General features: G+C 34.3%; 1 protein-coding gene across 1 annotated transcript in view; it reads right to left on the bottom strand.

The window, feature by feature from the left end:
* Positions 1 to 3101: 3101 nt before the first annotated feature.
* Positions 3102 to 12721, bottom strand: part of LOC141394178 (uncharacterized) — a 322066-nt gene continuing 312446 nt past the window's right edge. The window contains exon 7 of the mRNA XM_073968141.1: positions 3102 to 3486. Within this exon, the coding sequence (XP_073824242.1) occupies positions 3126 to 3486 (361 nt within the window). The 3' untranslated portion in view covers positions 3102 to 3125. The remainder of the gene's footprint in view (positions 3487 to 12721) is intronic.

Genomic DNA, 12721 nt, shown 5'->3' on the forward strand with positions numbered 1-12721 from the left:
ATGACGGACATCTGTCCAAAGTAAAAGTAGGAGAATACAAAATGAAGATTACACTTCTAATGTATCACTTTCCAAAATTTCCACTGCATCCACCTTTTATGGATGCTGACATTTTGAAGCCGGATTTCAGGTGTTGTTTGTATTTTTTATGTAACTGGGACGCACATTTGGATATTTCGAAAAACCAATTATAGGATTAAAAAACTCGCGATTTCGCATAATCTGATATGTATATTGAGTATGTAGCCCACACAGCAGCAGAGTAATCTACTGCCAAAGGCCAAAATTTAGTGCGATATTTTTTCTAAAAAAACTATTTTTTGGGTACAGTATTTACAATATCCTTTTGAGTGTGCTGGTACCCCGCGATATTTTAGTTTTTCGACGATCCGGATCGTATAAATCACAGATCGTAAAAATCCATCTACTAGAACGGCGGAAACGGCTACTGCAAAAATTGAAAAATTTGGGAAAAATGTTTTTGAAAATATCGCTGATTAATTCGCGATTTCTATGGATCGTTTTCTCTTTACTTAAAAAACCGACACATCACTCGCGTTTTCGTGGAAACAGAGGTTTACAAAGTTTTGCGGTAAAGATGCTGTATCCGATTTATCCCAAAAATTGAGTGTTAATGTACATTCACGGTTCTTGATGGATTTTATTGAAATATGTTTAGATCGATGTATTTTTTCACGGTTGATAGTGAAATCGGATGCGCATAAAAAGTGTATGCGCTTTGTGCAAATTATAAGCGTTATACCGTTTTTTACACACTACGCTGCAGGCGATGCTACATCTTAGCCGCCAAAGTAAATCCTGGCATATGTGTAAAAATTAAAAGAGAAGAATTCGCCGTATTGATAAACCGCATGCGCATCAAGTGATTTTGAGGATTTCGCGATTTACACGCATTTCAAAATGAACATTATCCGATACAGTTTTATTTGAAGATTATATACCATTCAAAGGAACCCAACATTTAGTTGAACGTTACCTATATCTTCCGTTAGATGTTAGCGCATACTCGAGAAGTGATTAGAATAAAACATGTGATTTTTTGCGTGAAATTTAACTGAAATAGAAGAATAACTCCGACCTAGTTTTCTTACATTTTCTTCAACTAACTCACAAAATAAATTTGAAAAAATATTTTCTCTTACAAAAATTTTATAACTTTCCTCAATATATTTTTTTGTTTTTGCTATAATATGCAAACCGCTAAACAGATTTGTATATTTTTGGGTTCATTCGAATCGTCGCGATGTTTAGATTACGTACATATTTTTAAAATATTTTTCCGATGCATAAACAGCTTAAATTTTATTTAAACAAGTTGCAAGCAAGCAATTTTTTGAATTCTTCTTAATTTCCGCGAAAATTTAAAACTTTTTCAATAAAGTTATGGGACCTCAGTAAACATATAGTATGTAGGAAGCCATAAATTAACACTGTTTCTCAATATAATGAATAGCGTTTTTATAAGATTTTTTCTTATAATCAGAATTGAAACCGCCATAACTTTTGCGCGCAACAACCAAAATTAGTATCTCGAACAGATTTAAGAATGGGATTTTTTTCCCAATCTATGTACCAAAAATCTTTCATGTAGCTTAAAAAAAATTTTTTAATTTTTTTTTATGGAAAACTAAAAATTTTTGTCTTTTCTTCATATATATATATATATATTGCCAAAGTTAAGTTTTTTAATAACAATTGTTTTACATATTTCACAGATCCTGTCGTTGAATTGTTCTCCACTGTTGGTTTTTCCCACCAAGTGCCGCACGAACATTTAACAGCCTAAGATAATACTAAAACTTTTAATATGTTTATAGTAGATAAACAAACATTTAAATGCAAGGATTTTATTTTTTCTTGAGTTAATTGTGCATTTTTACCATTTTAAATAAAAAAAACAAATTCTGTTCGAATACTGGCAAATAAATCAGAAATTCATACGACAGTTCATCAGACGTCGGACCGAATTCGGTCCGAAAGTCGTCCAAAACTTCCGAATTTCATAGTTTACTTCCGAATTCGGACCTATATCTGTGCGAACGTCGCACAGTGCGAAATATGGGAACTTTGGTGGAACTTTACTCAAAAATTAAAGTACATAAAACTAATGAGATTTGTCTTGAATTCTATTGCAAAGTATCCCATGACTAATGTCTCATATTCAGATTTGCGATTTACCCCGCGAAACACCTAGAAATGCACTTAAAAGTTGCACCTTTGTTTTACAATATTTATTTTCTTAAAAAAATTGTACGTTAGTTGACTATAGTTTTTGTTGCTGTTATAATTCTCGACAATTTTTTGATTATTTGGCGTTTATAGATTTGTAATATCTAATTTAGTTTGGTTGCTAAATTCTACTAAAGTCTACTAAATTATTTTTTTTTATAAGTTTTGGAGGTTTTTTAATGTATTGTGGAGAATTGCGAAATAAATCGCACATTTTCTGAGATGTAGGATATTTTTCTATAGACAAACCAAAAATTATCCGCAGGTTTGCGAGATATGCGACTTATTCAGAAAGTCATTGGAATATTTATATATGTATCTATATTTTTGAAAATTTGATAGAAGAACCGGCATTAGACGTCAATGTTGGTTTCGGTTATCCAAAAATGGGTTCACCAATACCAACAAATGTTGCTTTTAATAGTTTTATGAATTTCATTCACATTTTATAGAAAAAATAGCAGCAGTTTTCTTAGGACATCGTTAAGTACATAAAACAAAGAATAGTTGCACCAGATGCTTTTAGGTGATATACTCATTTGCAGAACCGTGTAATAAGATAAATGTATCCTCAGTCGATACGTTCAACTTGTAAAATTTATGTTATATCAATGACACTATCTAAAAATAAAAAATCTAAATTTTTTTCACTTACTAACGTATGTGGACGTATGTATGTGGGGGAGGGACCAAAGCAAGGATCTATGCTCTGAATTGTTTTCTAGAATATTTTCTATTCAATGAAGACAAATTTTAAAGCAAACCAAACTCGGTTGGCAATAATTACCTAACACCATTTAAATATCCCAAAAGTGGCACCCCCCCTCATATTGTGGCTATAGAAAAAAATGTTTTTAAAAATATATATTTTTATCTCAACAAATTGTATCGGGTTTAACAAATTTATTATGGACTTTATTCATGTGTTTCTGATATTCCGTAAATGAGTTGGTTTTGTATAAATCCTTGACATCCTTCGGACCAGTAGTTACATCTTCTTCACATATTTTACATTCATACATAAATTTTCCTGGATGTTTATCCGTTTTGAGAACATGTTTGCGAAGATTTTCCAAAACATTGGTACGGAAATCACAATATGGGCATTGATATGGTTTTTCTCCAGTATGGCAGCGCATATGCCGTTTAATGTGACTCTTAATTTTTGTCTTGAATTTGCATTGGTCGCAATTGTAAAATCGTGCTTGATTATCGGGTATATGGACTTTTTTGTGTCTGAAAAAGAAATGAAATAAAATATATTATTTATAACAAATTATTTAAGAGATTTGGATTGAAAAGAAAGAAAGTGTAGAACTGAAAATTGCTGTGGATCATTCATTGAAAGAAAGAAAAGTTAAGGAAAGTTCAAAGTTTTTCTTTGAACTTTCCTTCTAAACCGAAAATTGAAAGGAATAAATGTGGGCAAATTAAAAACTATACGAATTTTCTACAATAACCAACATGTCCCAAATCAGTATTCACTGATCAATGCGTACAACATAAACACACAGCAAATGCAAAGCATTTTATTTTTCAAATTAAAAAATGAAGATTCCTAAAAGTATTTCAATGAACGAATGCACAGACAGACATGTGATCCATAGATTAAAATGCCGGCACTAAAATATCCTTTTTGGACATAACGAACAACAATGGCAATAACATACATATTGTATAACAACAACAATGAGAACGATTACGCGACAACATAATGAAGAACCAGACCAAAAACACCCCAACAACAATCGTCAACGACGTAATAGCAACAAAAAGATTGTCGACAACAACGTCATTCTGCCTCAAGAAACGTGACTTATCGATCGCTTTGATATGTTCTGTGAATTTTTACACAGGATCACATAGGAAATTCCATCGCATCGACAAAACAAGAGCTTCATTGCATATGGAAGACGATTCGACACAGAACTCCTCCCAAACGAGCTTCAAAATCCATTACATTTTGGGAAAAAAACTTGCGGTAGATTCACGAGGACATCGGCGAAGCATAAAATAGCCAATTGCATTTAAATGCAGTTGCAATTGCCACTGTAGAGGAGGCACTCTCCATAGCCGCTTGAATCTTGTAATTTTGAATACTGAATGCGTAGCGCTTGTTTTTTAATGGCTGCTTGTCTCGTGCTTCTGTTCTGTTGCGAATACAAGCGCAAATGATGGGGATGACGAAGGTATTAAGTGCCGTGTAGATGGCCTCTTTAGCAAAAAAAAAAAAAAAACGAGATCACCTTTGTTCCGTTGTCCATTTGGACCTAAAACATCTTATAGAACCTTTCTTCAGTTTCGAAAACATTGTTTTGACACGATACATTAAAATCAAGTTTTTTTGTTTTTTTTAGATAAAATCATGTCATAAACTAGTTAAGTAACTAATTTCTGTAAAAATTCGAACATTTTTACACATTACATTAAGTAAAAAACGTAAAGTTCGGCCGGGCCGAAATTGTTCTACATTCCACCATAAAATAGTCTTAATTAAAATGGAATTTCCTTTCACAATTTTAGGTGGAAACATTTTTCGACCATGGATACCCCAAATGAATAAATTACCTAATCTAATCTAAACAAGTAAAAAAGCATTAAGTTCGGCCGGGCCGAACTTTTCATACCCTCCACCATAAAATATTCATTCCTGTCCCCAACTTTAAGTGAGTACGTTAAAATGTCGGGAGGCCCTTTTTTATGGTGCCTATATCTAACTGTTGACAATTTTTGGTGGGCTAGAAATTGGTAAGTACTGTTATATAGGGGTTATAATAAAACATGGGCCTATGTTGACAGTTTTTGATGGGAGCCTTTAATGTCAAATAACTCCTAATTCGGTTAAAAAATTTAGCTAGAATCCTCAAAATATCGAAGATCGGTACATAACGTGGGAACTTCAAATGTCATTAACAGCTAGTTCGGAGGTATCTGGGCTATACGAAAATATGAAGTTAAATGAAAAATTTTTGTTGCAGAATTTTTGTTGACTTTTAAATTTCAGATTACAGAAAGTTCGTCCAAAAAATAAAGCTAAGGTACGGAAAATCGGGAGGTTTGTTTTGGGGCTATACAAAAACACGGTCCTACGTTCGATTAAACATTTTAAGTAAAATCCTCAAAGTACCGAAAATCGGGAAGTATCGTTATATTGGGGCTATGTTGAAGATTGTTGATGCAGATGTGTGGTGACCACTACAACCTTCAAATGTCAAATTACAGTTAGTTCTGTTAAAAATTGTAGCTAAAATTGTCAAATTTCTGAAAATTGGGAGGTACCGTTACATGGGAGCTATATCCGAACATGGACCTATGTTGACAATTTTTGATGGAGGGGTGTTCTGACCACTGAGTTCTGACCTGCTAGTTCGGTTTAATATTGTAGCTAAAATCATCAAATTACTGAAAATCGGCAGGTACCGTTATATGGGGGCTTTCTTGACAATTTTTGGTGGAGAGGTGTGGTGACCACTAAGAATTTCAAATGTCAAATGTTCAAATTACAGATAATTCGGTTAAAACTTGTTGGTAAAATTCTCAAAATACCTGCAATCGGGCGGTAACGTTATATGGGGGCTATTCCAAAACATGGACCTATGTCCACTAGTTATATAAGTTTATTGACATTTAAGAACCCTAAATATCAATTGATAGCTAAATCGGTCTGAAAATGTAGATAAAAACGTGTTATATGGGGGCTATACCAAAACGTGGACCTAGGTCCCCAACTTTTGTTATATAAGTTAAGTTACACTTAAGAACCCTAAATGTCAAATGTAGCTAAAACCGTCAAAATACCGTAAATCGGGGGGTACCGTTATATGGGGGCTATACCAAAACGTGGACCTATGTCCACAACTTTTGTTATATAAGTTTATTGACATTTAAGAACCCTAAATGTCACATTATAGCTACATCGGTCTGATAATGTAGCTAAAAACGTCAAAATACCGTATATCGGGGGGTACCGTTATATGGGGGCTATACCAAAACGTGGACCTATGTCCACAACTTTTGTTATATAAGTTTATTGATACTTAAGAACCCTAAATGTCAAATTATAGCTAAATCGGTCTAAAAATGTAGCTAAAAACGTCAAAATACCGCAAATCGGGGGGTACCGTTATATGGGGGCTATACCAAAACGTGGACCTATGTCCACAAGTTTTGTTATATATGTTTACTGCCACTTAAGGGCCCTAAATGTCAAATTATAGCCAAATCGGTCTGCAAATGTAGCTAAAAACGTCAAAATACCGTAAATCGGGGGGTACCGTTATATGGAGCCTATACCAAAACGTGGACCTATGTCCACAACTTTCGTTATATAAGTTTATTGACATTTAAGAACCCTAAATGTCAAATTATAGCTACATCGGCCTGAAAATGTAGCTAAAAACGTCAAAATACCGCAAACCGGGGGGCACCGTTATATGGAGGCTATACCAAAACGTGGACCTATGTCCACAACTTCTAATATATAAGTTTATTAACACTTAAGAACCCTAAATGTCAAATTATAGCCAAATCGGTCTGAAAATGTAGCTAAAAACGTCAAAATACCGCAAATCGGGGGGTACCGTTATATGGGGGCTATACCAAAACGTGGACCTATGTCCACAACTTCTAATATATAAGTTTATTAACACTTAAGAACCCTAAATGTCAAATTATAGCCAAATCGGTCTGAAAATGTAGCTAAAAACGTCAAAATACCGCAAATCGGGGGGTACCGTTATATGGTGGCTATACCAAAACGTGGACCTATGTCAACAACTTTTTTTATATAAGTTTATTGATACTTAAGAACCCTAAATGTCAAATTATAGCTAAATCGGTCTAAAAATGTAGCTAAAAACGTCAAAATACCGCAAATCGGGGGGTACCGTTATATGGGGGCTATACCAAAACGTGGACCTATGTCCACAAGTTTTGTAATATATGTTTACTGCCACTTAAGAACCCTAAATGTCAAATTATAGCCAAATCGGTCTGAAAATGTAGCTAAAAACGTCAAAATACCGTAAATCGGGGGGTACCGTTATATGGGGGCTATACCAAAACGTGGACCGATATAGCCCATCATCGAACTTGACCTGCCTGCAAACAAAAGACGCATTTTCCCAAAATTTCAGCGTCCTATCTCCATTTTTGTGGATGCTAGAGTGATTACCACAGACGGACGGACGGACGGACGTGCTCAGATCGACTTAGAATTTTACCCTGATCAAGAATATATATACTTTATAGGGTCGCAAATGAGTATTTCAATGCGTTACAAACGGAAAAACAAACTTAATATACCCTCCATACTATGGTGGAGGGTATAAAAATGTGTTTAGCCAGCTGTAAGGCATTTTGTGGAAAAGTTTTACAACTGCAGGGAACCTCAAAAGTCAAATTACGGGTAGTTCCGTCAAACAATGTAGCTAAGACCCTCAAGATACCCTTATATGGGAGCTATACCAAAACATGGACCTATGTTAGTAAAGAAGTTTCAAATTTCAAATTACAGCTAGTTATGACCACAGAGAACCTCAAATGTCAAACTACAGCTAGTTGAATTAAAAATTGTAGCTAAAACTCTTAAAATACCGAAATTCGGGAGGTATCCGGACTACTGACAACATCAAATGTCAAATTACAGATAGTACGACTAAAAATTTTAGCTAAAATGCTCAAAATACCGAAAACAGGGAGGTACCGTTATACGGGGGCTATACCAAAACATAAACCTATGTTGACGAATTTTGGTGGAGAAATTTTGTGACCATGAAAAGCTTAAATGTAAATTTACAGCTAGTTCGGTTAAAAATTATAGCTAAAATTCTCAAAATATCGAAACTCGGGAGGTACCGGTATATGCGGGCCATGTTGAAAATTTTTGGAGGAGATGTTTTATGACCCCTAAGAACCCTAAATGTCAAATAACAACTTGCTCGGTAAAAAAGTTTAGCTCACACCTAGAGTTGGGCAATTGAACGATCTAGTTCACTGTCCTAGTTCTAAAACGTATGAGCAACGTCATACAAACTAACGCGTGATATTAATCATACGCAGTTTGTTCATACAAACGACCGGTGTCCCTTGAACTAGATTGTGAACTAGGTCGTTTAATATAGTTCAATTGGCACAACTCTACTAACACCCTCAAAATACCGAAAATCCGGAGGTATCGTTATATGGGGGTTATACTTACTTAAACCTGGACCTATGTTGACAGTTTATGGTGGTGTAGTGTTGTGACACCTAAGAACCTTAAATGTCAAATTACAGCTGGTTCGGTTAAAAATTGTAGCTAAAACCTTAAAAATACCGAAAATCAGGAGGTACCGTTATATGGTGGCTATAACAAAACGTGGGCCGATATAGCCCATCTTCGAGCTAGACCTGCCTAGCTCAATTATTGTGGACACTAGAGCGATTACAACATGACATGGCTACATCGACTCAGAATTTTATCCTGATCAAGAATATATATACCTTATAGGGTCGGAAGTGTATATTTTAATGTATTACAAACAGAAAAACAAACTTAATATACCATCCATACTATAGTGGAGGGTATAAAAACATAAATAAATACATAATTTCAAAAAGTTTCCTTTCCAAAAGATTGACTAAAGTAAAGGGCCTTAATGTGTCGATTCTCTTTCAAAAGCCTCACGTTTCTTGATTGTTAAAAATGTTTTTCTTGTGTGTCTTATTTGCTTGTCCACCCCTGATAATGATGAAGAACAAGAAAATATCAATAACTGGCATTCGAAAATCGCACAAATCCCTTAGCTTTCATGCACGTTTTTTTACAAAGACTTTACTTTAGGTATTGCGGTGGCGGTGGTTTGTTTATTGTAACCAATTTAACCTTGAAATATGTTGATCTTTACATGTTCATATGCTACTCGAGAAGAGAATACATGGCAAATGCACACGCATTACAATGTAACCCCATTAAATTGTGATCTTTGAATGAAGAATAAGAAGATCTTTTTTGTCAATATGCAGTGTGTGTATGAGAGTATGTTAGAGTGGCCAAAAAAAAATATTTTTTTTTTTGGATTTCTTACCCCTAATGTACGTGTATACTGCAGATTTTTCATTGTTAGTTTCATTACACATTTTTTCTTCAGAAAATTCGATTTCGCTGTTGTTATAAATGCGTGCTTGAATTTGACATGTAGTGTCGCCAATAGTCTGCATATGACGGGGTTCAGGTATTTTATTATGTGTATGTGCTGCAAAATAAAAAACTCCACTATTCCAAAATTTTGTGTGGGAGTGGACCGATATATGTAGTCCATATTCGGACATGATCTACATACATATGTATGTCTGGTACAAATATCACCATGTGCAAAGTATGGATCAAATCGGTTACTCCCTTTGAGAGCTATTGTGTGCACCATTTTTGCGAAATATTTTGAATTTTTTGGAGGGAGGCCCATGTTCGAACTTGATATCATTTGTATAAAATATTGGACCAAATCGGTTGATCTGTTAGAGGCTTTCATGCACCCCAGCCAGACGCCAATCGACTCCAGTGTGAAACGGATTTCGTACAAACATACGAGTATTTGGGGTCTTAAACCATTGTTTTGATGAGGCAAATTTTCTTCATATGAATAGTATGGTGTAAAAATCATGAAGATCATTCTGGTAGAGTTCGAGAGGGCTATACTGGGACGACCATGTGTGGAATTTTTTTATGTGATCGTGACCAGTAGTTTTGATTTTGCTGCCAATCGTTTTAGTGCGAATTTGATTTTCCTGCCAAAAAACTAAAATATTTGCATTTTTGTCAAATTTTCAATGCAAATTACACTTTTAACTGCTAATCATCTATGTGCGAATTTTATTTAACTACCAACAATATTTGGAAAAATTAACGCATTTTCACAGAGAAATTTGTATTTACCAGCCAAAACTAAAATCACGTCATGCGACAGTTGCTAACTCATGTACAGGTTCTTTTGTACAGAAGGAAACTGTTTTTTGTTGATCATTTGTAGACAACCTATGATATTATGGAAAAAAAATAATTAGGCTTTTTTAGTCGTGGGAAGACTTTCTACGAACATATAATAATAATTAATTTATTGTTGTAAAATAATAACAGTTTAATCTCGGGTTCTGTTGTTTTTAAAATTTTAAAACAACAAGTTTTATTTAAAGTGGGATGTATTTAAAATTGATTTAATTTCGGTTTACATATGCTCCTACGAGATTTTTTAAATGTTTCTGATGAATTCGCATTTAAACAAATTCATCGGTTACGTTTATTCTTGAGCTCTGGTCGTCATAAAATTGGGGAAGAGTTCTTTGTTTCAATGCAAAGAACTGATGAGTCCAAGTGGCGTTGGACAAAACTAGTATTATTTGCCGTTCCCAAAATTAAATCAATTTTAACTACATTCCACTTTAAATAAAACTTTTTGTTTTAAAAATTTAAAAACAAAACCCGAGATTAAACTGGAGTTATTTTACAACAATAAAATAATACATATCTCAACAAAACTGACAATGTGAATCTAATAATAATTAATAATAATTATTAATTATTCCACAAACATCGCAGAAGGGACAAGGGGACTTCTCTCATATCACATCTTCAGGTTCAAGACATATTTATTTTGTCACCTGCAGATTACACAGAAATTGAATGACAGATGTGGAAGCAAGTATAACGATAGTAATTGTTATTTAATTCCATTTTGGTTCTTTCAGCTGATACAAAATAAGCTTTTTGATTATATGTTTTTAATTTTTCGCTATTCCTCTCCAAATAGTTTTCGGATATCAAGAAATCTGAAGCTGAATATTACATGAAGAGCCAATTCTTTGGCAGGTGAACGAATCGGATAACTGCCACTTTTTGGCAGCTAAAAATATTAAAGATAAGTGCGAAATTCGCTTTGCTGCCACAAAATGCGTACAAAACTTGTTTTGGCAGCTAAGTCAAAACTACTGTATATCAAAAGCAAAACCTGGCAAGGAAAGTAGAAAATATCACCTTTACATCGATGTAAAGTAGGCTGTTGTAGGTTGTCAAACAACAGAGATATCGCAATAGTCGGTAATGCATCCCATTTTCCGATTTTTTTGTAATCACGCTACAGGTCGCAATTTTGATAGGATCGTCACGAATTTTTTGGAAGTTGATGCGCGTCCCAGAGAGGTAGAAGCCTATTAAGTTTGGTGATGGTCGGATAATATTCAGGAGTCGGAATAAGCAAAGAGCTTATGTGGAGAAAAGTCAACGTTTTTTTCTTATACGAATATGTCCGCTTCTGGTAGGAGTATTCCAAAAGGAAAGCCATTGTAATCACGCTACAGGTTGGAATTTTGATCGGATAGTTATGAAATTTTGGGGTTTGATGGGGGACCCACAGATGAAGAGGCCTATTGATTTTGGTGATAGTCGGATAATGTTTAGGGGTCGGGATGGGGAAAAACTCATGTGGAGACAAATTCAAAGTTTTATTCTTTGTGAATATATCGGTTTCTAGTTGGGGTATTTCAACGGCAAAGCCTGTCAATGGAAGAAGAAAATATTACCTTTACATTGGTGTAAAGTAGGTTGGCGAATGTGGTCAAACAAGGGAGATACCACAATAGTCGGTAATGCACCCAATTCATCCACTTTTTTGCAATCACGCTACAGGTCGCAATTTTGATCAGAAATGTTGGTTGCTTATATGGGTCCCAGAGAGAAAGAGGCATATTGTGTTTGTAAATAAAAATAGGTAAAAAAACTTTTTATGTTAAACGGTTTTATGTTAAACATACATTGCAATGTTTAAGTTAAATGTACTAAAAAGCAAAAAATTATAAAATAGATACAGTCGTGGGAATTATAAACATATGCATAGACTAGACTAAAATAAAACCGTGGGGAACGTCAATTGTCTACAAATTATCGACTTAATGTGCGATAGAAGAATCGTTTAATTCGTCGTTAGGCAGTTGGCCCGCAGACGGTGAGATAATTACTTACTATTTTCTTGCTCATGGAAATTCCAATAGTTATACACTCCATGTAAATAAAAGAGATGTTTCAACTAGTTTATCGTTGGACATTCACACTGCTGGCTGGCGAGGAATCGTTTCACTGCTCGTAGTTTGTCTTTAATCGACAAAGTAAAACTCGCTTATAATCGATCTTGCTAGCTTGTTTCGACATTCTAGCCCTAGTTATCACACGTCCATCGTTGTCGGTTGAACAACTGCCTAATTATAGTGTAACATTACAAAACAAACATTTTAATCAACGATTGTAGAAAATTGACGTGCCCCACGGTTTTATTTTAGTCTAGTCTATGCATATGTTTATAATTCCCACGACTGTATCTATTTTATTATTTTTTGGTTTTAAGTACATTTAACTTAAACATTGCAATGTATGTTTAACATAAAACCGTTTAACTTAAAAAGTTTTTTTACCTATTTTAATTTTCTAGTTTTTAGTTTTTAT

This window comes from Musca autumnalis, unplaced genomic scaffold, assembly GCF_047663935.1.
Source record: "Musca autumnalis isolate F117 unplaced genomic scaffold, ASM4766393v1 scaffold_2, whole genome shotgun sequence".
NCBI lineage: Eukaryota > Metazoa > Arthropoda > Insecta > Diptera > Muscidae > Musca > Musca autumnalis.